This window comes from Tauraco erythrolophus, chromosome W, assembly GCF_009769465.1.
Source record: "Tauraco erythrolophus isolate bTauEry1 chromosome W, bTauEry1.pri, whole genome shotgun sequence".
NCBI classification, from domain to species: Eukaryota; Metazoa; Chordata; class Aves; order Musophagiformes; family Musophagidae; genus Tauraco; species Tauraco erythrolophus.
The window spans coordinates 10425971-10452441 of NC_141497.1; the positions used below are offsets into that span (position 1 = coordinate 10425971).

Below are 26471 nucleotides of genomic sequence, written 5' to 3' on the forward strand. Positions count from 1 at the left end.
TTGACACAAAAAATAACATCTAGTTGTTATTTCCCTCCAACATCATGGCGTATCTCCTTTGTAGACTATACACTGTTGGTATCACCCCGTGACTACTTAGACAATCCTTTTACTGATCACTGTGCTGGGATCCCACAGCATACAATGCTAACGGGAAGGAAAGGCTCTCTCCTGCAGCAGGTCCCAGGACTCCTGCTCTGATATATAGAGCTAGGGCTACTCGTGCTTGTCTCAAGCAGAGGCCTGAATAGATGCGCCTGTAGCACAAACATTGCTACAGGAGAAATATATATCTGATATCTAAGACCTTGAATCAGGTTAGAATTCTTTCTTAAGGCATGGTTGGAGGGGAGGCATAGTCACTTAGAAATTCATTTGAGCAAACATTCTTCTGTTTTCTTGATGAATAAATTAAGGTATATGAAGACTCAAGTTTGAAGAATAAGAAGCCTGCTTAAAGGAAATATTCTGTAGTCTGAAAAATGTATCTTAATTTTAAATGTCATAATTTGACAAGTTTGGATAATACAAAATCCACAAAATTAGCAACATATCTGAATCATAAAATATTTAATAATGTATATTTTGAGGGAATTATATTGTATATAAAATTTCAGGTCACCATATGAAGCAATTTAAATCCTTTTCAAGCTAGCACTGTCTTCAGTGCTGTATAGATTTATTGCCACTGATACAAGACCTACTAAAAGCATACATTTTAAACTAATACAAAAGTGGCTTTTTTTATATGAGCTTTTTGTACACAACTACTGTCTTGTATATCCGCTAAGTGCAAAAAACCACAAATCACTTTACACTACTGTAGCAACAATGCATTCATATTGTTCATTAGTCCTTAGTAGTCAGCTTGCATAAGATACAAGAAAAAGCACAGTGAAGCTCACAAAAATAGACTAAAAGTCAGCCTGTTCTTGCAAAAAAATACACCATAATGGAGGAAAGACAAAAAAAAGGACTATGCACACCACAGATTTTGCTGTTCTTTAATCCAGCTGACTTAAGTGCTGTTTGTTTTTTGTTTTGAGTGTTTGGGTTTTTGGGCTTTTTTGTTGAATCAAACCACATAGACTAGACACAAGTAAAATTAAGAAAGCAGTGGGTAGCTAAAACTTTATGAACTATTTTTCCTCCCCACAATTTGTTTTCCTCTACCTGAGGTAGTTTTAAAAAAATCATAACTAAAGCACCAGCTAGGACTCACCACTTAGACCTAGAGCTTCTGGTTTGGGGTTTTTTCCCTCCCTTTAAAAATTATTTGTCAGCTCACCAAAACTACCTTTGATGTTAAAGACAGCAGATATTTAGAGTTCTCACTACATGAAGAAAGATGGTGATGGGGAGGAAGAGGATTAGCTGCTTCAAAATGTGACAATAGATTCAGTTCCATCAAGCTGGCTGGCTCGCTGTTGAATTTGAGATGTTTATTCTCCTTTACTGTCTATAAAGTCAATGGGAGAAGTATGAAAGTATTTGAACACATCATCGTCCTTTACTATAACCAGGGAAGAACTGGTCAAGTAGTGTCTGCAATATCTTGTTAGGAACCATGGTGTAGCTCTTTCCAAGATCATAGCGGCAGGCAGGACAGGTAAAGACTTCAGCTCGGAAAGAGCGCTGTAAACAGCTCTAGGGCATACAAAGACAAAGAAGTAAAAGTGTTACAGCTTTTGCTTTACATTGAAAATTTAGCTAGCAAAAATTAAGCAATACTAGGAACCAAAGATGCAGTTTCCCACATTTCCAGAAACAGCAAGTTTTTCTGAGTTCTCTTGCCATATTTCTGCCTTTACAACTGAAATGATGTACTGGGTCTGGCCAGGATGGAGTTAATTTTCTTCTAGTGACTAAACTAGTGTTGATAATATACCAATGTTTTAGCTATTGCTGAACAATGCTTGCACAGTGTCAAGGCTTTCTCTGTTTCTCATTCTGCCTCCCTAGCAAGTAGGCTGGGAGGGGACACAGCTGGGACAGCTGACCCAAACTGACCAAAGGGGTATTCCATACCATATGATGTCATTCTCAGCAATAAAAACTGGGGAATGGTCTTTCCAAAGTAGCCATTGCATTCTTTTTTTTTTTCTTTTCTCTTCACTTAAATTGTCTTTATTTCGATCCATGAGTTTTTCTCACTGTGGGGAGGATTGAGCAAGCAGCTGGCAGGTGATTATTTGTAGAATAAAATAGGTTTCAGACTACAGTATCTAAAAGATGACTATTAATGTTGCCTTTTTTTTTATTTTCCCAGACTGTAGACAGTCCAAGCATATAAGTTAAATATGAAAATTTTATGAAAGCCAATCTTTGCCCAAACAGCAACACTGTCAGTCTATACTTTAAAACGGTAATTGGATATTACTCTATAATTAGTCATCAATAGCTTCAGATTCTATGCTTTGAAGTTGTTGTCATTAAACATTCTCCATGTTTTTTCCACTACTCAATATATTAACTCCCTCATAATACTTTACCTCTATGTAACAAGCAGCTCTTTGAAGGAACAGTCTTGCTCTATTCTCATTTCTTAACTACATAAAATTAACTTAATCTTATTGTGCCAACATCCAGCTCCTGGAACAAACCAATCTCTAGCATAGCTCCACTAATTACAATGGAATGATAAACTTGATATATCATGTATATAAGAAATTATACTAAATACATTTCCACTAATTTTTACATAAAAATAAGATTGATTATATGGCAGCCACACAACTGGAAGCAAACACGTTACATTTCTTGCTCAGATTGCTAGGCAATAATTATTGTCTTCCTAAAATATATGTTGGTTTTGATGATCAGTGTCTCAGAGCCAAACACACAACCCAGAGTAATACAGGGATTATTCTTACTTTACAGACGTTGTGGAGGCACTCTGTTGTCACTGGCTGGTAAACCAGCTCCTGACAGCAGACACACATAAAAGATTGTTCCAATTTCTTCAGGAAATTCTAGTATACAGCAAAAGAAGAGAAAAGTAGAACTATTAGAGGCACATTCACAAATATGCAAACAAAAAAAAGGCATTTTTATTTAAAATTATTAATATTTAAAAAAACTAATTTGCCTAACTACTGCATTTATTATCTATATCTAAATTATAAATTCACAGCCAAATTCACAGACCTAAATTGAGTAAAAAATTTGGCCTTCATAGCATTTGGTAAATGCAGAGATATATTAATGATATCCTTGTTACTCTTCCCAAACTCACAGTTAGCATGGTCTAATAATATTACACAACTGCTAGGAGTTGTTAAGTCCAATATTCAGTGTAATAGGACAGCTTAACATTGCAAAGATTGCTTACACTGAAACTTTTCTAGTGCAATTTTCAGGTCTCAGTCCAAGTTACAGATTTCCTTGCAAAACTTTCCACCATTACTCCTGTATGCATGGGCATTTACATAAAGACATTCCCATACCCTCTGCTATTACCTCTACCTATCTTCTGCTTGTTCCCTATATTATTATTGTTCACAGCTTCTTGTTCATTCTTATTTCCTCAGAAGCAAACCTCTATTGTGTTCAGTGCAAAGTATACATTTAATAAATTATGTTTATTACATTAAAAAATTTCAGAAGGCTCATCTTATATCCTTCACATTCATGAGAAGTAGTGTGGCTAACAAAGTATTTAGAAAGTCCATGAACAATTAATTTATCTGCTTTTCCAGAAATCAGAGAACTAAGGTTTTGAAAGTTATTTGGTTGTACATTATTATCATTAAAAAAAAAAAAAAGAAGGACCATCAAGCCTGATTCTTAGCACAAGTCAGAGAATTTGGAAGCTAATATCTGTATTTAGTGATCATCACTAGAATTTTGCACATCCATGATGGATAAGTGATTGCTGCTGCTCTACAAAGGGAAAGCAAAGTACCATATACCTCTTTCACTAAGAAATTCACCTCTGCACCTGCTGGAGGTGTTTAATTGGTTTCTTGAGTCCTCGCTCTGAAATACTCTGCAACAGGTAAAAGAACCTTCCTGTTTTTCAGTCTCTTCAGAGCAACTCTGAAGAATGTGGGATAAATTTTGTGCCATAGATTTTACACATACAAGCATGCTTACTGAGACCTTATTCTCTGGTACTTCAGTAGTCTCAAGCATACCCACTCAGGTATAGAAGTGTAAAAAACCAGATCTAAAGTTACTCAAAATACAGTTCTTTTCAATAATTTTAATAACATCAGATTCATCTCAACCCAAAACTTATAATTAAAGTGGAAAGGTTGTTTCAAGCATTAAGATTTATATTTTCATTGCGGCTATCTAATGGTAGTTGTATGATTCCCATTGAAATTTCTATTGGCATTCTATTGAATGGCTATCACCAAGGGCAATCAAAATTATGGGCAGGAGTCTATAGGAAAATAACTTTATAGTAACTGGATTTCCCTTAAGATAATGTTTACTGTTGCTTTAGAAACACATATCTACTGTATTTTGTCACATAACTAAGAGTTGAAAGTCTAATTATTTACAAACATTGGACAATCCACAGATAAACAACTTATAACTTTACAGTTTCAGCTCCTATACAAGTGCAGTAGCATTATAGCAATAGTAGTACTGTAAGTGGAAGAACAAGGAGTTACCGGATGCTTTTTCTGTCAAAGAAGCAAAGTAAATAGCCCCTGGCAATTCCCAAATAAAGTGATTTTGTACATTCATTTTTAGGCATCCATTCTTCATGTAATATTTTATTCTTTCACTGACTTGATAGTGACCTTTACCATTCTGATATCTTGATTTCTTTTTCTTCTGCAAAACAGCTAAAATAACTATGAATTGGAACATCAATAAAGCTAATTAATGTTTAAGGACATATTTTGGAGGATATTCCATCAGAGACTAATAAAAAAAAATCCACAAATGTCTTCAAACTTGAACTATCCTTGCTATTTTATTGACAGTTAGGGGAGGGAAGTATTTCCTCTTTTTTACTTAAGATTCTCTCTATAGTGAGTGGAATAATCTGCTAAATTTGAGTTAAAAATATTTTCACTTGGTATCTAAGTCTCAATATGACGGTATTTCTTCTGTCTCCTTAAGTGAATGAAATTACATGCCCTATCAACTGTTTCTAAATAGATAGTATGTATTCAGTAATTTTAAGCAAGTGAATTAGGTTTTAACAAAGCCTCATTTCTCCTAACTCTCTATAAAATTGAAAATGTAAGCATACTGGTCCTTCCTTAAGAGAAGCAAGTACTTCATCCCACAATTTCTGGTTCATACAGTCTTCTTTAATCAGCCACTGCTGTTGCTGGGTCAGTTGGAAAGCCTCTCCTTTCCCTCCATCTCCCATTCTCATGGCTTTGGATGTATTTTTAGTCTCCTCTATACCTGTTTAAAATTATGACAAGATATAGTAACAGTGGTAGTCTGAACTATTAAAAAGGGAAGACAGAATTATTTCTAGAAAGTGAAAACATGAATCACATCTATGTAATGATGCAATAAAGCTCCAATTCAAATTGCCCAGTTTTATTTTGAACTATAGATCATAACTAAATAGAAAATTGTTCATTTTTCTGTGAAATTTAAGAAAAAGAAACCTTACAAGTATGGAACAGCACTATAAGATCCCCAGCTTCCCATTACTGAGCACTTAACACTTTACATTTGGATTCCAAATGACTTCCAACTTCCTTGTAGTTTTCATACTATTGGCTTATATATAACTTGACAGAGCTCTAACACTAAGAAGTAAAAAGAAATACCATCATCAATTGTCCTTTTCTGGTTTCCGTTACTCTGTCTGGTTGGCTCCTGTTTCACAGTTTGCTTCTTAACCTTATCCTTTTTCTCTTTACTAGCCATGGCTTCCAAATAACCTTCTGGATACTAAAAAAAAACCCCAAAAAAAGATTTAAAACAAAATCCACTGGCATCTAGGAATTCCCAAATACTGACAAGTCTATTTTCTGAAAGAATGCAAACCCCTATGACTACATATTGAAATAATATAAAAATGTCTTTTAAAACTCTATATAAACAGGAAAGCTTTTAAATTAATATATTTTTAGAAAACTGTAGTTAAGTCAAAGGATCTGATCTAGAATAGATTTTATTAAAAGGCACCTTATATCCATATCTACAACTCCAACTACACAAATCAGAAAGCTAGAGTTGAAGATGATGTCATGTAGCAAAACAACCCATCCAAAGGAAATGATTGGTTTGCTGAGGAAAAAAAATATTATTGCCACATCTGCCACAAATTTTGCAGTGCCAAAGTCCCTATCTGAAATATGTTATTTATAATAGTTCCTCAATCATAGGTTACAATTAGAGAAAAATACATAAAAACGTATATATTTTTTAAATTCTAAGAAGAGACTCAACTCTTACAGTAGTTACTTTTATAAATCTTATCCAGTGTAAGGATCACAAAACTGTATTCAAAGTCATAATTTTCTGATCTATATATATAGAATAATTTCCCATTAAGGCAGAAAGTTTCATCCACAATTCTTTCTGCTTTGCCAATATCATAGTTTTTCAAATCACAGATGATCTAAAATATTTTTTATATTAGACCCTGCCTCATTGAAGTATATGAAAAACGGGGCTTAAATTTATTTCATATTTCTAATTTTAAAATTTAAGATTCCATTTACTTGAACAGAATATCTGAGCAACTTTGTGAACACTGATTCTGACCTGTACACTCAGACCCAGTTTCTTTGACCGTTCCATCCCTTCTGAAGTCCAAGGTGCAGGTTCAATATCATCTCTTCTCAGAAGATAGCGCCAAACTAAGAATCCACATTTCCCAATTTCTGGCCAATATTTTACCACCTAAGGATAAATAACAACAGGTTTATGTTTTTACTATCACAGTAGATCCTCAAATCTAATTAAAAAAATTCTATCCAAAAGTTCAACAGATGTTCTGCTAGGTAGTCATTATTTTACCACAAGCCAAACACATGCAGGTAGTCATACTATATTGGCTCAAGGCAAAGAGAGGAAATCTGAATGACATGTTACTATTTTAAAGTATCTCTTCTCTCAATTGAGAAATGTTTGTATTTTGATAAATACAATACTGTTTTAAAAGATGCACATCTTTATTCCAGATACCAAGAAGACATTAAGTGTGAGAAAAGCCAGAAAGGGAGCTGGAAGCAGTGAAGAAACGAATTGATTTCCAGGGATGAATATGACTCAGTGAGTACACACAAAAACAGTTTACGTATTCAACTTAATATATCCTACTATAGATTGTGTTCTACTATCACTGCTCTGAATAGAATAATAGAATCATAGAACAGCCTAGGTTGGAAGGGAATTCGAAAGATCATCTGGTCCAACCTTTTGTGGGAAAGGGAGCCTAGATAAGATGAAACCTCTTCCATTTCAACTTGTACCTGTTGCATCTTGTCTTTTCCATGTGGCTCCTTGTGAAGAGAGTACAACCTGACAAGTGCTGAGTGGCATGATCAAGTCTCTATCTCTGCGAGTAATGCCCCTGCAGATGCAGCCCAGGATCCAATTTGTCTTTGTTGCTGCATCAACACATTGCTGACTCATGTTCAGCTTGTCCACCAGGACCTTCAGGTCCCTTTCAGCAAGGCTGCTCCCCAGCCACACAGATCCTAGCCTGTACTAGGGTCTTCTGTTATAATGACCCAGGTGCAAGATTTTGCACGTGTCTTTATTATCATAGAATGGTTAGGGTTGGAAGGGACCTCAAAGATCATCTAGTTCCAACTCCCCTGCCACGGGCAGAGAAATTCTCCACTACAACAGGTTGCCCAAAGACTCATTCAACCTGGCCTTGAACACCTCCAGGGATGGGGCAGCCACAACTTCTCTGGGCAACCTGTTCCAGTGCCGTACCACCCGCGGAGTGAAAAATTTCTTCCTTATATCTAATCGAAATCTCCCCTCTTTCAGTTTAAATCCATTGCCCCTTGTCCTATCACTACACACCCTTGTAAAAAGCCCCTCTCCAGCTTTCCTGTAGGCCCCCTTTAGGTACTGGAAAGCTGCTATAAGGTCACCCCGGAGCCTTCTCTTCTCCAGGCTGAACAGCCCCAATTCTCTCAGCCTGTCTTCATAGGAGAGGTGCTCCAGCCATCAAATCATCTTTGTGGCCCTTCTCTGGACTCGTTCCAGTAGCTCCATGTCCTTCTTATGTTGGGGGCTCCAGAGATGAACACAGTACTCTAGGTGGGGTCTCACGAGAGCAGAGTAGAGGGACAGAATCACTTCCCTCAACCTGCTGGCCACACTTCTTTTGATACAGCCCAGGATACGATTTGCTTTCTGGGCTGCCAGTGCACATTGGCGGCTCATGTTGAGCTTCTCATCCACCAGCACTCCCAAGTCCTTTTCCTCAGGGCTGCTCTCAATCCATTCTCCGCCCAGCCTGTACTTGTGCTTGGGATTGCCCCGACCCACGTGCAGGACCTTGCACTTGGCCTTGTTGAACTTCATGAGGTTTGCACAGGCCCACCTCTCCAGCCTGTCAAGGTCCCTCTGGATGGCATCCCTTCCCTCCAGCGTGTCCACAACACCACACAACTTGGTGTCGTCTGCAAACTTGCTGAGGGCGCACTCGATCCCACTGTCCATGTCTCCAACAAAGATGTTAAATAGCACTGGCCCCAGTACTGACCCCTGAGGAACACCACTCGTCACAGGCCTCCACTTGGACATTGAACCGTTGACCACAACTCTTTGAGTGCGACCATCCAGACAATTCCTTATCCACTGAGGGGTCCATCCATCAAAACCATGTCTTTCCAGTTTAGAGACAAGGATGTTGTGTGGGACAGTATCAAACGCTTTGGATAAGCCCAGGTAGACGATATCAGTTGCTCTTCCCCTATCCATCAATGCTGTAACCTCAAAGAAGGCCACCAAATTAGTCAGGCAGGATTTGCCCTTAGTGAAGCCATGTTGGCTGTCACCCATCACCTCCTTGTTTTCTATGTGCCTTAGCATAGTGGCCAGGAGGATCTGCTCCATGATCTTGCCGAGCACAGAGGCGAGACTGACTGGCCTGTAGTTCCCTGGGTCTTCTTTTTTCCCCTTTTTAAAGATGGGGGCTATGTTTCCCTTTTTCCAGTCATTGGGAACTTCACCAGATTGCCACGACTTCTGAAATATGATGGATAGTGGCTTAGCAACTTCATCTGCCAGTTCCCTCAGGACCCGCGGATGCACCTCGTCTGGTCCCATGGACTTGTCCACCTTCAGGTTCCTTAGATGGTCTCAAACATGATCTTCTCCTACAGTGGGCGGTTCTTCATGCTCCCAGTCCCTGCCTTTGCCTTCCGTGACTTGGGCTGTGCTGCTGGAGCTCTTGCCAGTGAAGACTGAGACAAAGAAGTCATTGAGAACCTCAGCCTTCTCCATATCCCGGGTAGCCAGGTCTCCCGTTTCCTTCTGGAGAGGGCCTACATCTTCCCTAGATCTCTTTTTATCACTGACATATCTATAGAAGTTTTTCTTGTTGCCCTTGATGTCCCTGGCCAGATTTAACTCTATCAGGGCTTTAGCTTTCCTAACCTGATCTCTGGTTGCTCAGACAATCACTCTATATTCTTCCCAGGCTACCTGTCCTTGCTTCCACCCCCTGTAGGCCTTCTTTTTGTGTCCGAGTTGGTCCAGGAGCTCCTTGTTCATCCATGCAGGCCTCCTGTTGTTCCTACCTAACTTTCTCTTTGTTGGGATGCACCGCTCCTGAGCTTGGAGGAGGTGATCCTTGAATATTAACCAGCTTTCTTGGGCCCCTCTTCCCTCCAGAATTAAAGTTATTTAAGTTATTAAACTTCATACTGTTCTTGCTAGCCCACTCTTCCATCCTGTCCAGCTCTCCCTGTAAGATGTCTCTCACTTCTGATGTGTTCACTTCACCACCCAGTTTACTGTCATCAGCAAACTTGGTGACAGTGTTTTCAATCCCATCAGCCAGATCGTTTATGAAAATGTTTGTATTGGGTCTGGCTGGGATGGAGTTAACTTTCCCCATAGCAGCCCTCATAGTGCTGTGCTTTGTATTGGTAGCTGGAAAGGTGTTGATAACACACCAGTGTTTTGGCTATTACTGAGCAGTGCTCACACAGCATCAAGGCTGTCTCTCCAACCACTCCCCACACCCTGACCCCAAAGGCCAGTAGGCTGGGGGTGGGCAAGAGGTTGGGAGGGGACATAGCCAGAACAGCTGACCAAAGGGATATTCCATACCATATGGCATCATGCTCAGCATTAAAAGCTAAGAGAAAGGAGGACGAGCAGGGGACATGTATTATTAAGGCATTTCTCTTCCTAAGTAGCCGCTAAGTGTACAGTCTTTACATCCCAGTAAGTGACTGGACACTGCCAGCTGATGGGAAGTAGAGAATATTTTTTTGTTTGTTTTCCTTTGCTTCCATGCATGGCCTTTTCTTTTCTTTATTGAACTGCCTTTATCTCAACCCATGAGTTTTTCGTCTTATTTTCTCCTCCTGTGTCACTGAGGAGGGGGAGAGATAGAGTAGCACAGTCCTTTGTGGCACCCAATATGAGGCATGAGATAACAGCAGTTTTGAATTGAGCATGCTATAGCTATAGTAGTTATTAAGTGGCAAGCTTCTGTGTGGGTCACGGAATTTCCTGGCTGTACTGCTTACCTCTTTATTTTGCTGAGCTTGGGAACATGTCAATATAAACAATGGCTATGCACTTTACCCTGCCATTGATGGCCTTACTGTGCTGGGGGAGATATCTTGTGGAGAGGATGAGGGAATACACCTCCCTCTTCCTATCCAGGATTGATGCAAGTGGTTTTATTGTGCAGACTCCCAAGGTCCTTGTTCACCCTTATGTGAGCTGCTTAATACTACTAATTAACACTGTCAGCTTATTCTTGGGTTTGTGGAATCTGGTGTTGTCCTGGCATAAGAGGAGATCACTTTTGGGTGAGGCAATACTGAAACGTGCCCTGAAGCAGCTGGTCCCTGGGTGGGTGGCATGGTGTGTGGAAGGATTTGGGCAGGTTCCTAGGGTGGTTATCACCTCCCATAGCCTGGGACTTTACACCTGAACAGACAAATAACCCTGATAAACTGAAGTGCCACCTGATAGAAGGGTGCCTTGCCTATCCCAATGAAGACCAGTATCTTCTAGCACTGTACTGGGGCTTGGCCTGTGCCTGTTGAGCCACATTTCAGCACTATCAGAGAACTATGGTTAAGACAGGGACCCAAACCACTTCTGAGAATGCCATAATTGAGACCAGAATACAAACTACATCTAAGAACACAATAGTTGAGACAAGGAACCCAAATGCCAACCATATCATTGATTAGTAAGGGAGGAGGAGGAAAGGGCTGATCGGGAAGCCAGTCTTCAGCAAAGAAAAGGGAGGAAGAAGTGAGAGAAATCAGACAAGAGGCGGAAACTACCTGGTCCCTGACTTCGAACAAACTTTGAGATGTGCGGAAAGATTACAGGTGCCAGCCAGGTGAGTGGATTGCTGCCTGGCTGCTCTGATGCTGGGATAGCAGGGCCAACGTTCTGCAATTGGAAGGTAAGGAAGCCCAACAGCTGGGATCCCTTGCTAGAAACCAGGGAATTGACAGAGGAAAGAGGCAACAGTTTGCAGTCTCTGGAGGCGGCTCCTGTCAAGTGTGAGGGCAAGATATTCGTTCAAGGAAGATCTTGTGAATTACCAAGGAATGTGGACTACTGCTGACGAAGGCATTCAGTACCTGAGAGAATTAGTGGTACTGGAAGTCATCTATGATGACATAAAAAATGATGAGGTCTCCAAAGATCCAAATGATGTCCTGTGCATACAGACCATGTGGAGGAAGGTGGTCCAAAACACCCCTGCATCATATTCTAAAAGCTTGGCAACAATATATTGCCTGGATATGGATACACCAACCATGGAGAAAGCATCTTCCTGGCACCAAAATTTTGAAGAAAACCACCATCCCTCTGCATCCCCGCAGGCCAGCATCTTGGCTGTCAGAGGTGCCCCACGGTGTCAATCCTTTCCTGCCTTGGTCAGAGGGAAAGGGAGCCTTAGGCACATACCATGTGGCACACACTGGTTCTTCCTGTGAGACCAGGAGGAGGACATGAGGGAGTGGGATGATGAGTCCACCTTTAAGGTCAAAGCCCACATACACCAGTTGAGGGGGGAAACAGCTGATAAGAAGGGGCTATCCAAGGCATCTGTCAGCTTAGTTGCTGTAGAGACGCAAGAATCATAGAATGGTTAGGGTTGGAAGGGACCTCAAAAATCATCTACTTCCAAACCCCCTGCCATGGGCAGGAATACCCTCCACTACACCAGGTTGGATATCTGGCCTTGAACACTTCCAGGGATGGGGCATCCACAACTTCTCTGGGCAACCTGTTCCAGTGCCGTACCACCCGCGGAGTGAAGAATTTCTTCCTTATATCCAATCTAAATCTACCCCCTTTCAGTTTAAAGCCGTTGCCCCTTGTCCTATCACTACACACCCTTGTAAAAAGTCCCTCTCCAGCTTTCCTGTAGGCCCCCTTTAAGTACTGGAAGGCTGCTATAAGGTCTCCCCAGAGACTTCTCTTCTCCAGGCTGAACAGCCCCAACTCTCTCAGCCTGTCTTCATAGGAGAGCTGCTCCAGCCCTCAGATCATCTGCATGGCCCTCCTCTGGACTCACTCCAGCAGCTCCATGTCCTTCATGTGTTGGAGGCTCCAGAGCTGAACACAGTATTCCAGGTGGGGTCTCACGAGAGCTGAGTAGAGGGGCAGAATCACCTCCCTCAACCTGCTGGCCACGCTTCTTTGGATGCAGCCCAGGATACGGTTGGCTTTCTGGGCTGCCAGCGCACATTGCTGGCTCATGTTGAGCTTCTCATCCACCAGCACTCCCAAGTCCTTTTCCTCAGGGCTGCTCTCAATCCATTCTCCATTCAGCCTGTACTTGCGCTTGGGATTGCCCCGACCCACGTGCAGGACCTTGCACTTGGCCTTGTTGAACTTCATGAGGTTCACACAGGCCCACCTCTCCAGCCTGTCAAGGTCCCTCTAGATGACATCTCTTCCCTCCAGCATGTCCACTGCACCACACAGCTTGGTGTCATCAGCAAACTTGCTGAGGGTGCACTCGATCCCACTGTCCATGTCTCCAACAAAGATGTTAAATAGCACTGGTCCCAGTACTGACCCCTGAGGAACACCACTTGTCACTGGCCTCCACTTGGACATTGAACCGTTGACCACAACTCTTTGAGTGCGACCATCCAGCAAATTCCTTATCCACCGAGTGGTCCATCCGTCAAATCCATGTCTCTCCAGTTTAGAGACAAGGATGTTGCGTGGGAAGTGGCCCATATGGGGAAGGAGGCAATCAGCGATCTCTCAGACATAGAAGAAGGACTGAGATCACCTCCCTTGATTCTTGTAAAGGGACCTCTGGTCTGGCACTGCAAGGGTTAGACAGTGAATACTCCGACCAGGAAAAGGAAGAGACAGTCCCTGCCTTCAGCCAGGAGGAGGAAAGGGATGACTTGAAATACTGGACTATATGATTTGATGGCCCGACACATCATACTCACAGAAGTATAATGCTTTGGTAGGCACTGGTGCATAGCATACCCTAATGCCATCAGGATATAGGGACACAGAACCCATCTGGATTTCTGGAGTCACAGGGAGATGCCAAGAATCGTCTGTATTGGAGGCTGAGGCGAGCTTAACAGGGGAAAAGTGGCAAAATAGCCCATTGTGACCGGCCTGGAGACCCTGTGGATCCTTGGCATAGCCTACCTCAGGAGGGGTTGCTTCAGGGACCCGAAAGGATACCAATGGGCTTTTCATATAGCCACTATGAATACAGAGAAGATGAAACAGCTATCTACCTTGCTTGGCCTCTCAGAAGATTCCTCCATTGTGTCAAAGAACACCAGATGCTGATTGCTACCATGACAGTGCACCAGCAGCAATATCGCATCATCTGAGACTTCCCTGGTTCCTATCCATGACCTGAAAGACTCACTCACCCTCTAATAGTCCCATATGGCCAGTGCAAAAGTCTGACAGAGGGTGGAGGCTAGCAATGGACTCTCATGGCCTGAACAAAGTCATGCCACCTCTGATTGCTGCCATACACGATATGCTAGAGCTCCAATATGAACTGGAGTCAAAGGCAGCCAAGTGGTACGCCACAATTGATATTGTCAATGTGTTTTTCTTGATCCCTTTGGCAGCAGAGTGCAGGCCACAATTTGCTTCCACTTGGAGGAGTGTCCAGTACACCTGGAATCGACTGCCCCAGGGATGGAAGCACAGTCCTACCGTTTGTCACCGACTGATCTAGACTACACTGGAACAGGGTGAAGCTCCTGAGCACCTGCAATACATTGATGACATCATCATGTGGGGCAACACAGCGAACGAAGTGTTTGAGAAAGGGAAAAGAAGAATCCAGATTCTTCTGAAAGCTGGTTTGACCATAAGACAAATGAAGGTCAAGGGACCCGCACAGGAGTTCCATTTCTTGGGAGTAAAATGGCAAGATGGACACTGTCACATCCCAAGGGATGTGATCAATAAGATAACAGCTATGTCTCCACCAGCTAACAAGAAAGAAACACAAGCTTTTGTAGGCCTTGTGGGATTCTGGAGAATGCATATTCCAGGTTATAGTCAGCTTTTGAACCCTCTCTTTCAAGAACTCTTGCTCTTCCAAGGCCTCTCTCAGACTTTTTGAGTGCTATCTCTCTCTCTCTCTCATCGGGCCTCTTCCTTGTCCAGAACTGTGGTGTCGGGACTTATCTGTTTCAGAAATGTTAGTCAGGATGGGACAGGCATTGGTCACTGGATGATGAACAATTCTACTGTGCGTAGAATCACAGAATGGTTTGGGTTGGAAGGAACCTTAAAGATCATCTAGTACCAACCCCATTGCCATGGGCAGTGACACCTTCAGGTTGCTCAAAGCCTTGTCCAACCTGGCCTTGAACACTTCCAGGGATGGGGCATCCACAACTCCTCTGGGCAACCTGTTCCAGTGCCTTGCCACCCTCAGAGTGAAGAAGTTTTTCCTTATCTCTAATCCAAATCTATCCTCTTTCAGTTTAAAGCCATTGCCCTTTATCCTATCACTACATGCCCTTGTAAAACGTCCCTCTCCAGCTATTTTGTAGGCCCCCTTTAGGTACTGGAAGACTGCAAAAAGCTCTCCCCGGAGCCTTTGCTTCTCCAGACTGAACAACCCCAACTCTCTCAGCCTGTCTTCATAGGAGAGGTACTCCAGCCCTCAGATCATCTGCATGGCCCTCCTCAGGAACCGTTGCAACAGCTCCATGTCCTTCTTCTGTTGGGGATTTCAGACCTGAAGGCAGTATTCCAGGTGGGGTCTCACGAGAGCTGAGTAGAGGGGCAGACACCTTTCTCGACCTGCTGGCCATGCTTCTTTGGATGCAGCCCAGAATACGGTTGGCTTTCTGGGCTGCCAGCGCACATTGCCGGCTCATGTTGAGCTTCTTATCGACCAGCACTCCCAAGTCCTTTTCCTCAGGGCTGCTCTCAATCCATTCTCCGTCCAGCCTGTACTTGTGCTTGGGATTGCCCTGACCCACGTGCAGGACCTCGTACTTGGCCTTGTTGAACTTCATGAGGTTCTCACAGGCCCACTTCTCCAGCCTGTCAAGGTCCCTCTGTAGCCCCATTATAGAAGGCCACCAAATTTGTCAGGCACGATTTGCCCTTAGTGAAACCATATTGGCTGTCACCAATCACCTCCTTTTTTTCCATGTGCCTTAGCATAGTTACCACGATCTTGCCGGGCACAGAGGTGAGACTGACTGGCCTGCAGTTCCCTGGGTCTTCTTTTTTTCCCTTTTCAAAGATGGGGGCTATGTTTCCCATTTTCCAGTCAGTGGGAACTTCACTGGACTGTCACGACTTCTGAAATATGATGGATAGTGGCTTAGGAACTTTATCCGCCAATTCCCTCAGGACCTGCAAATGCATCTCATCAGGTCCCATAGACTTGTGCACCTTCAGGTTCTTTAGATGTTCTTGAACCTGATCTTCTCCTACAGTGGGTGGTTCTTCATTCTCCCAGTCCCTGCCTTTGCCTGCTGTGACTTGGGTAGTGCGGCTGGAGCTCTTGCCAGTGAAGACTGAGGCAAAAAGTCATTGAGTACCTCAGCCTTCGGGCCTTTAGCTTTCCTAACCTGATCCCTGGTTGCTCAGACAATTTCTCTGTATTCTTCCCAGGCTACCTCTCCCTGCTTCCACCCCCTATAGGCTTTCTTTTTGTGCCCAAGTTGATCCAGGAGCTCCTTGTTCATCCATGCAGGCCTCCTGGTGTTCCTGCCTGACTTCCTCTTTGTAGTGATGCTCCGCTCCTGAACTTGGAGGAGGTGATCCTTGAATAATAGCCAGCTTTCTTGGGCCCCTCTTCTCTCCAGGGCTTTATTCCATGGTAAACTATCAAGCAGATCCCTGAAGAGGCCGAAGTCTGCTCTCCTGAAGTCCAGAGTAGTGAACTTACTGTACACTCTCCTTGCCTCCCTAATGATCTTGAACTCTACCATGTTATGATCACCGCAGCCAAGGCTGCCTTTAAGCTTCACATTTCCCACCAGCCCCTCCTTGTCGGTGAGAACAAGGTCCAGCAAAGTACCTTTCCTCGTTGGTTCCTCTATCACTTGGAGACGCAAGTTATCATCAATGCATTCCAGGAACCTCCTGGATTGCTTATGCCCTGCTGTGTTGTCCCTCCAACAGATATCAGGGTGGTTGGAGTTCCCCATGAGTACCAGGGCTGCTTGGGAACATGAGGCTGCTCCTATGGGCCTCATCCACTCAGGACCACTTCCTGGTCAGGTGGCCTGTAGTAGACCCCCACTACTATGTCCCCTGTCCCTGACCTCCCTTTAATCCTGACCCATAAGCTCTCAGTCAGCTCCTCATCCATCCCCAGGCAGAGTTCCATGCACTCCAGCTGGTCTTTGACATAGAGGGTGACACCTCCTCTTTGTCTCCCCTGCCTGTCCTTCCTAAAGAGCCTGTATCCTTCCATTCCAACACTGCAGTCATAGGTGTCATCCCACCACATCTCTGTGATGCCAATAAGATCATAGCTCTGCAGGTGTGCACATACCTCTAACTTCTCTTGTTTATTCCCCATGGTACGTGTGTTTGCATAGAGGCATTTAAGTTGGTCCTCTGATGAAGCTGACTTCCTGGCTGGAGTGACTGGAATTCCTCTCTGCTTCTCTTCAGGTGCTCTCAGCTTGTCTTGATCAAGCCTGATATTAGCCCCCTCCCTCTTCAAGTCTAGTTTAAAGCCCTGTCAATGAGCCCCACTAGCTGTTGTGCAGACACTCTCTTTCCCCTTTGAGAAAGGTGAATCCCATCTGGTGCCAGCAAGCCTGGTGCCATATAGGCCATCTCATTGTCAAAAAACCCAAAATTGTGGTGATGACACGGATTCTAAGGCACTAAGGGCAAATCCTGCCTGACTAATTCTGTTTCTTCCAGTGTCACTACTCACGACTGGAAGAAGAAAAGAGAACCTGTGCCCCAGACCCCCTTACCATTCATCCCAGGGCCCTGAAGTCTCTCTCGATCACCCTTGAACTTCGTATTGCAGCTTCATTGCCACCCACATGGAAGAGCAGTAACGGGTAATAGTCCGTGGGCCGTACCAGGGTAGGAAGTTTCCTAGCGATGTCTTTAACCCGGGCGCCAGGGTTAAGGCGCCACTTGTTTGTATATATTATCAGGCATCACTTGTTTGTATATATTATTACCATCATATATTAATATATTATTATATCATTATTACTTTTTTAAAATATTCTTAATATTATTAAAATGTACTTATCTCAACCCATGAGGCTCTTTCCCTTTTCTTCTTTAATTCTCTTCCCCATTCCTCCAAGGGTGGGGAAGAGTGAGTGAGCAGCTGTGTGGCATTTAGTTGCTGACTGGGCTAAACCACAACAGTTTGGGAGGGGACATAGCCAGAACAGCTGATCCAAGCTGACCAAAGGGATGTTCCATACCATATGACATCATGCTCAGCAATAAAAGCTAAGAGAAAGGAAGATGAGCAGGGAGCATGCATTATTACTACTTCCTAAGTATCCGCTAAGTGTACAGAGTCTTTACATCCCAGCAAGTGGCTGGACACCTCCTGCTGATGGGAAGTAGAGAATAAATTTTTTTGTTTTCCTTTGCTTCCATGCATGGCCTTTTCTTTATTGAACTGCCTTTATCTCAGCCCATGAGTTTTTCATCTTATTTTCTCCCCTTGTCTCACTAAGGAGGGGGAGTGATAGAGCAGCTCAGTGGGCACCTAGCATCCAGCCAAGATCAACCCACCACAGTGTTGAACAGCATGGGGGCCCAGTACCAATCCCTGGGGGACCTCACTTGTGACAGGCTGCTAGCCTGAGTAAAAACCATTGACCACCACCCTATGAGAGTGGCCTGTTAGCCAATTTCCTATCCACCTTGCAGATCACTCATCCAGTCTGTATCTTGCCAGTTTATTCAGGAGAAGGCTGTGGGAAATAGTGTCGAACACAGCTGAAGTCCAGGTAAACAACATCCACTGCTCTCCCCATGTCGACAGAAGATGTTATTTTGTTGTAGAAGGTGATACAGTTAGTCTGGCAAGATTTGCCTTTGGTAAATCCATGTTGGCTTTTCCCAGTCACCTGCTTTATTAGGTTTGTGATAGTTTCTAGGAGGACTCATTCCATTACTTTCCCAGGGACTGAAGCAAGACTAATAGGCCTGTAGTTTCCTGGGTCCTCTTTTGGGCCCTTCTTGTATATGGGTATGACATTTGCCCTCTTCCAGTCATCAGGGACATCCCTTGATCCCCACAACTTTTCAAAGATTATAGACAGTGGCCTTGCAACAATATGCCAGCCACTTCTCCTAACACCCTGGGGTGGATTCCGTCCAGGCCCATAGATTTATGTGGGTTGAGCCCTTGCAAGAGGCCGCAGACCAGCCCTTCCTCTACTACTGGTGGATCAACACATGCGTTGTTGTAGCTACTTGATCTTGTGAGCTGGGGTCCAGCTACACCAGTAAAGACAGAGGCAAAGAAGGTATTGAGAACCTCTGTTTTGTCAGCATTATTAGTAACTAGTTTTCCTGCCCTGCTTAGTAAAGGGTCTGTGTCTTCCCTGTGCTTCTGCTTACTGCTCACATACCTGAAGAACCCTTTTGTTGCTCACCAGTCTGGGCTGCAGCACCAAGGACGCTGTTGCATCTTCCACAGCCAGGAGGAAATGGCCTGCCTCTTGTAGGCAGGGTCGGTACCTTGAGTTAGTTAATTAATTCATTATCTTTAACTCAGTCCAGCTGGGTAATAATGATTGGTTGCCATACCCTTTCTTATTGTTCTTGACAGCTCTGGCCAATTTCAGTTCTAGCTGAGCCTTAGCCTTCCTGACTGCATCTCTGCATGCCCTAGCAAGGTTCTTGTAGTCCTCAATGGCTATTTGGCTGTCTTTCCATAGCCAGTATGCTTCTTTTTTGCCTTTAAACATACCCATAAGGTCATTGTTAAGCCAGAGTTCCCTCTTGTTCTGTCTTTTTCCTTTCCCTTTGTAGGGGATGGACTGTTCTTGTGCCTCCAGGAGGCTGTTCTTGAATAACTCCCAGCACTCACAAGCTCTTTTGCCCTCCATGGATGCTTCCCATGGAATCCCTCACAGCTGGGCTCTGAATTTATTGAAGTTAGCTCTTCGAAAATCCAGGGTCTTTGTCCTACTACTGGTCTTCAATGTGCTCAGCAGGATCTTTAATTCCATAGTGTTGTGGTTGCTGTATCCAAGGCTACCATTGGTAGTTATGTTGTCAAATAAGTCTTCTTGGTTTGTGAGCAGTAAATCTAGCAATGTGCTGTTCCTAGTTGGCATATCCAGCATCTGTAGCAGGAAGCAGTCCTCAATGCATTCCAGGAACCTGATGGACAACTTGTGCACTGCTTTGTTGTTTTCCCAACAAATGTCTGGGTAATTGAAGTCATCCATGAGGACCAGGTTCTATTGACCCAAGACTTCCTTGAGCGGCTAAAGTAAGGTTTCATTGGCCTCGTCATCCTGATTGGGAGGTCAGTAACAGATATCTAACATAAGATTCCCCCTTGGTGACAATCCCTCCAATCTTGATCCAAAGGCATTTGATAGAACTTTTGTGGTCTCCGTAGCTCACCTCCATACGTTCAAATTTCTCTTTTATATAAAGTGCAACTGCACCTTCTCTTCTTCCCTTCCTATCTTTCCAAAAGAGTTTGTAGCCATCCATTGTGGTCTTCCAGCCATGTGAGTTTTCCCACTAAGTTTATGTGATTCCTGTGACATCATAACTCTCAGACTGGGCACAGAGCTCCAGTTCCTCCTATTTGTTGCCCAGACTACTTGCATTGGTATATACACACTTGAGGTGGCTGGACTTGCATTGGTAATTGCATTGGTGAGCACTTGAGGTGGCTGGACTTAGGGTTCTTGCCTTTGGAGAGAGTTGGGGAGAATTCTTCACATCCCGGATCTCGGCTCCTGGCAAGCAGCAAAATTCCCTTGACTGTATATCAGGCCAACAGATGAGTGTGCCTCAGGGTCTCTCAGCAGAGTCACCCACTACTAGCACTCACCGCTTCCTTTTGTGGCTTTTAGTATGTGCTGCTGGTGCCATTTCTCTCTGTGAATCTTGCTCATTGGTTTTGTCCGCTGCCAAGACTTTGTATCTGTTGCTGGCTGATACATATGAGGAAATGGGGAGGGAGTGATACCTTGTTGCCATGAGTCACCAGAGACCACGGCGTCTCCTTCTCCAATGTGCTGTTTGTTTGCTGTTGAAGCTCTTTGTCTGATAGTCCTTGGAGGTCAGTGCCATGGAGCCCTAATATTTCTTCTTGCAATGCCTCAAATAGTACTCTTTTTCTTGTTCCCCCTCCCTAATACAGCGTAACCTGCTGACTTCCCCCTGCAGCTCCTCCACCCGCTGCCTGAGTGACTCCACCAGAGCACACCTTGCACAGGTGGAGCTTGCACCCTCCTCCACCCAGGAGTGTGGGGTACAGGCTTTACAGCCCTCCACCTGGACAGCAGCTTCCCTGATAGGAAGCTCTGTCTGGGTGGCTGCCTCCACTCGTCCCAAGCTAGCCTGGCTAGGTAGATGGTTCCCAGCTGCTGCAGAGCACATCCCTCACTGAGTCTCTGTTACCATGCTTCCGATGATCCCAAAGCACTGCCTAATTCTAATTCCCTTCTAATTCCCTGGAGACCTCAAGCTGCTGGGTAGGCTTGCATAGCCAACAGCTAGCTATAGTGACCATTGGGGCTGCAGCCTAAGCCTGCTGGTGAGCAGAGCAGAAAGCAGCCTGATAACTGGCAGAGTGCACAGTCTTTCCCGCACATACATCCGCATGAATTGCCATGTAATCTGTCAATGTCACAGCTGGAATGGGATGGAACACTTCTAATTTATTTCACTACAGAACAAGGTAGGCTAAACCCTCCTCATGGTAACAAAAGAATTATTCCTTCAAAAGCAATAATGAAGAGCTTGCTATGTAACAAACAAAAGACTCTTAAAAAGCATGTCTTCAGAAAAATGCAATGCTATGTATAGCCAAAATCATAATACCTTGTAAATGCCATCATATCTGTTGCCTTCCTCTGGAGCATATTTGCTGATCCGTCGTCCTTTTGAACTGCGCACTACTCGGACTGGCTTACCAGCTCTCCAGTTCTTAGACTCTGCTCCATTTTTATCATCCAATGGTGCATCACAGTTAAGGGCCAATGCCCTGAAAATCACATTAAATATCTTCAGAAAATAGATTGCTTCATACAGCATACTATTGAGAATCAGTGTGACAAGATCAAATTTTTTTGCCATATCCAATTATGTTTACTAAGCAGAAGAAGAATTTGCAGTGAATTCTTCAGTAGGCTGCAATATCGATGGAAGCACTGAGATCACCTCTACCATGTGTGAGAATAGGAATAGGAATACAATATATATAGTTCCAAATGTTCACTCTGAAAACTCAGCTAATATAGTTAAATAAAAGAAACCAATACCTTCAGGTTTAATATTTTTTCATTTTTAAAACCTATTTCTCAAGTAACATGGAAGGATTTTAAAAAGTTGTAACAATGGCAAATTATCTCTCTGACTATTCCACATTACTGCATATTTTTAGGCTTTTAAAGTGTGCATGAATTGATAAACAGTATGAAAAGTAACATATGGAAAAAAGTACATAGCAACTATCAAAAAAAAATCTGTGACAAATGTTACTCTTCTTAGTCCATTAACTACCTAAGTTTACGAGTTAAATGCCAAGAACTAATTCAGAGACAACCAAACCATAATGTTCTTCTTTTCTATGTATTTTGATCTAGAAGAGTATAGATGGATCATCAAAGATTCAGAAAAGAATAAATATCAGTAAACACCACAAAAATATTCTTCCTTGTTTAGTTGCAGCATCTCCCACATCACATGTTAGCTTTAAGAATCATAGAATCATAGAATCGTCTGGTTGGAAGAGACCTTCAAGATCATCGAGTCCAACCATTCACCCTGCACTGTCAGGGTCCCTAAACCATGTTCCTCAACACCAAATCCATACGGTTTTTAAACACGAATGAGAATAAGAATTTATATGCATGAGGGGGGAAAACTATTGGTTTTGACCAGAAGTGAAAATATTTATGGATAAACCTTTATCCTTCCAAAAGGAACACAAGGGAATAAATCTCATGGAGACATGGCATTTCTTAGAGGAACATTATAATAATGTAAAGGAACATTAAGTAACAGCATTTATATTGTCTAAATTAAGCTATTTGGATCTCCATACAATTGATGAGCAGAAGTAGGCTCCAGCTTGCTCTGAGTCTCTCCTGAATCACTCACTTCTATCCACTATTTATATAGGTGTCCTATTCTAGACACTTGGTGTAAGATAGTATGAATCCCTCCCTGACTAAACAGTTTGAATATAAAATATTTTTATAGCCATACATTGATTTGAGCGTGGATGAACAAAAGTCTCTGGAATCAGGTTCAAACCCAACCATGGACCACAAAAGAAACAATGGTGCTCAGAAAAATATGGCAAAATCTACAGCCTGCAATATACAGAAAAGTAAGGAAAGGTGAAGTAATGCAAGTTTTAAAAATATTTCTTTTGTACAGACAAAATAAGAAAACATTCTGGACAAACAAAAAAACCCAATTCTGATTCTATTACATGCAACCATACTGTCCTCCTTCAGTCATCACAAGGGTTAAGAACATTAGACCCAAAGCAAAGACTACTACCAGCCAGTCAAAATGGATAACTCATAGCACCACATTATACTCCATGCACCTCAACTACTACAAAGCAACCAGACATACACTTTGCCAATGGCTTTCACAACCATTTGCTGAGAGCAGAGGAACGGCAAGACTAAGGAGCCTAGGTTTTATTCCAGGTTCCAATAAAAGTTTGCTTTAATGATTAAAAGCCATTATAAACCTGCTGCCCAAATCTATTTTTTGTCTCTTCTTTTCACGCTCTTATTTGTTACATCTATCTCCTCCTCTGTCAGTATCCCAGTCAGGCTTTTCTTTCTCCTCTGAGTACCAGCACAGAGCCTGAAAGAATGCCTCCTTGCTCAGTTTTGGTGCTTGACAGAACCACAGCACATCCAATGTCAGATCTGGTAGAGAAAGTCCCAGTCAGCCTTAGTATCCCATAGCCACTGCATGGTTAGTTGCTTCATGCAGATGGTATACATTTAGAAATGCAAAGGTATTGAGAATTCCTGCAGTTTAGGCAGGCTATTTACAGAACATAAATATACTTTAGGCAAATGTCTAATTTATTTTTTCAAACCTTTTATTTTCTTCAGTCAATTGTTTTTGCCTACAATTTGGCAAAAAAAGTCCAACTTTTATCAGGGACATCAAAACACACAACCTAAAGGCAAAGCAATACTAATTCCTTGTTCTTCATATAAAGTATGAAGGCACTAAAGGCTATGTAATATGTAATATTTCTTTTAGTATGGGCAAACGAACATGCTTTCGTCATACCTAACTTTCATAACTTGTTAAACCATTTAAGACGAAACTTTAAAGGAACAATCTGAGGCAAACGCCCAGCACAGAAAATTTCAGCTTAAGAGGTTTAAATCTGGCAAACTTCTAATCAACTGAAAACCAAGTTTTCTCATAAGAAGTGTTGGACAATTTCAAGTAGATACCTAGCTATCAGCTGAACATGTAATACAGCAATATATTTTCATCAGTTACAAATAATTCTTTAAATCAACATAATACCATGTTTGACAAAATGCCTCTAAACAGCAGGAGGCACCACTGTTTACAGTAGCAGAAGATGTATAAGAGGGAAAAAACTTTGCAAAATACAATTTTTAAATTAAAGGAATAAAACTCAACTCTTCAGTCTGGAACATTTTTTTTAAATTTAGTCTTAAAAACTTACCTGTTCATGTGTGTTAATGTTTGATCAAATGAATGTTCTCCAATTCTTTTATTTCCAGAAAGATCTCTGCCTCCACTTCCAGTATAAGTGAATTCATCTCCTCGATCCTGTGTAAGAAGATTATCCTCCATTTTAGCATTCCGTATTAAAGCATCTGAACTGAAAACCTACTCCTTCATTGGTTCTATTTACTCAAACAAGCACAATTGCCTGAGGCAAAGAAAAACGTGTACTCAGTTTTAACATCATTCTCCTTTCAGAGTAACCATGACAGTAAAAAACTACTGGTTCAGATGCAGCATATTCATCAGAAAGTGATTATAAAAAAAATACACTTGCCTTAAAAAATTCTTTGAACTCCTCAAACATTATAGTCACACAAATATTTCTGATAGAGTGAATGCATTCTAGCTAGTGTTTACTCATTCTCTAACTTCATAGCTTACAAGAAAATCTCATTTGGAAAATACGTAATACATTGCTCAGAGGCCTCACTTCTGCTTGTTCATGGGACTGAGCACCAATATGGCAAAGCACTTTGTACTTAAGTACAAGACAAGTACTTTACTTCAATAACACTATCCTAATTTACTATCAAGTAAAAAAATTCAGGACAAAAAATTCAAAGAAAAAGGAGGTGTCTAATGTTTTGGTTTTTTTTTTTTGCATTTGCAGAGGTTGTCTCCACCTCAATTTCAGTTGTTCTGAACTGCTAAGAGCTTAGAAGGCTCATTCAGATGCAAATTTTATGAACTGACATAATTCTGTAGTAGTCTATATTTACTAATGAAGAATTACGGGAAATTGAATGAAGGTTGATTAAACATTCCTTTAAAACAAACTTCAAAATTAATGAAAACATATATAGTGCTTAAGTGAAGCCACTATTATTATTTTTCTTTAACCTGTCACAAATTCACAATACTCATAACAAATCCAATTATTTTAGAAAAGACACAAATATATTTATAATAATGTCTCTCTTTTAAAATGCAAATCTTTTACAATGCACGAAGCACTGATATAAAATGAATACTTAGCAAATTAGCAATTTTCATATGAAGTTTCAGAGTAAAAAAACTAAACATACTGGTATGCAGTAGTAAAATTCAGTCAATTTCTAACAACTATTAAATGTTTGACATCAGCATGGAACCAATATCAAACCACCGGAAGATTATTACAGCTATTTTATGATGGGCAATAACAGAACAAGAGAAGTGTCATGACAGAGAAATGTTGGTTGTACAGGGCCATAAAGCAATTTCAGAAATGCTGTTTACTTTATACTGTGTAGAAAAATCTTAATAAATTCAGGAACAGAGCTACTAGAGTATTTATCTTTCCTTTTTATTTTCATATAACAAAAAGAAAACACTAGAAGGTAAAAAACTTGGGTTGGAAAAAATACTGAAAATAGAATATTTAAGGAAATGATAGTAATCAGAAACTGGGAGGTGTTTTTACCTCTTTTACAACATTGTTGAAACAAGTATTTGAATAGCATATTTAAAAGGATGTTAAAAAGAAGTGGAGGGAAAAAAGCAAATAAGTTAACAAGACGTGAGAAACTCACAAGAGAAAAAGGATATAGTCTGTTTAGTTTAGCAAAAAAGATTATGTTCAAGTACCTTCATGAATACTGAATACAAAAATATTTTTTATCTAACAGATAAACATAAACCAAGAAGAAATGGATAGAGGCTTAAGTCAAACAAATTCAAATGAAAGGCACATATTTAACTATATTTATAATTAACCACTATAACCAATTTCCATGGGAAACAAGGAAGTCTCAAACTCTTGAGACCTTCAAAGTAAAATTAGATGACTCTGGAAGATATTCTTTAGTCAAATTTATATTTTAGCCATTGGGCTTAACAAAGAGATAAGATAGATGTAAGGCCTGGACATACATACTTGTCCTATACCACTTCAGTGTTCTACACGTTAATGGGCAAAATGA

At 41.9% G+C, this 26471-nt stretch overlaps 1 protein-coding gene across 5 annotated transcripts in view; it reads right to left on the reverse strand.

Annotated features, from left to right (window-relative positions):
• Positions 1 to 561: 561 nt before the first annotated feature.
• The window catches only part of LOC147526210 (E3 ubiquitin-protein ligase UHRF2-like), a 162971-nt gene continuing 137061 nt past the window's right edge, over positions 562 to 26471 (reverse strand). For 4 of the 5 annotated variants that reach the window (XM_086630214.1, XM_086630212.1, XM_086630215.1 and 1 more), the window contains 7 exons: positions 24506 to 24612; positions 21646 to 21808; positions 6694 to 6831; positions 5751 to 5874; positions 5213 to 5373; positions 2874 to 2972; positions 562 to 1647 (listed from right to left, as the gene is read on the reverse strand). In XM_086630214.1, the coding sequence (XP_086486340.1) occupies positions 1501 to 1647; positions 2874 to 2972; positions 5213 to 5373; positions 5751 to 5874; positions 6694 to 6831; positions 21646 to 21808; positions 24506 to 24612 (939 nt within the window). In that variant the 3' untranslated portion in view covers positions 562 to 1500. Of the gene's footprint in view, positions 1648 to 2873; positions 2973 to 5212; positions 5374 to 5750; positions 5875 to 6693; positions 6832 to 21645; positions 21809 to 24505; positions 24631 to 26471 lie in introns of all 5 variants that reach the window. The other variant, XM_086630213.1, reaches the window with a different exon arrangement.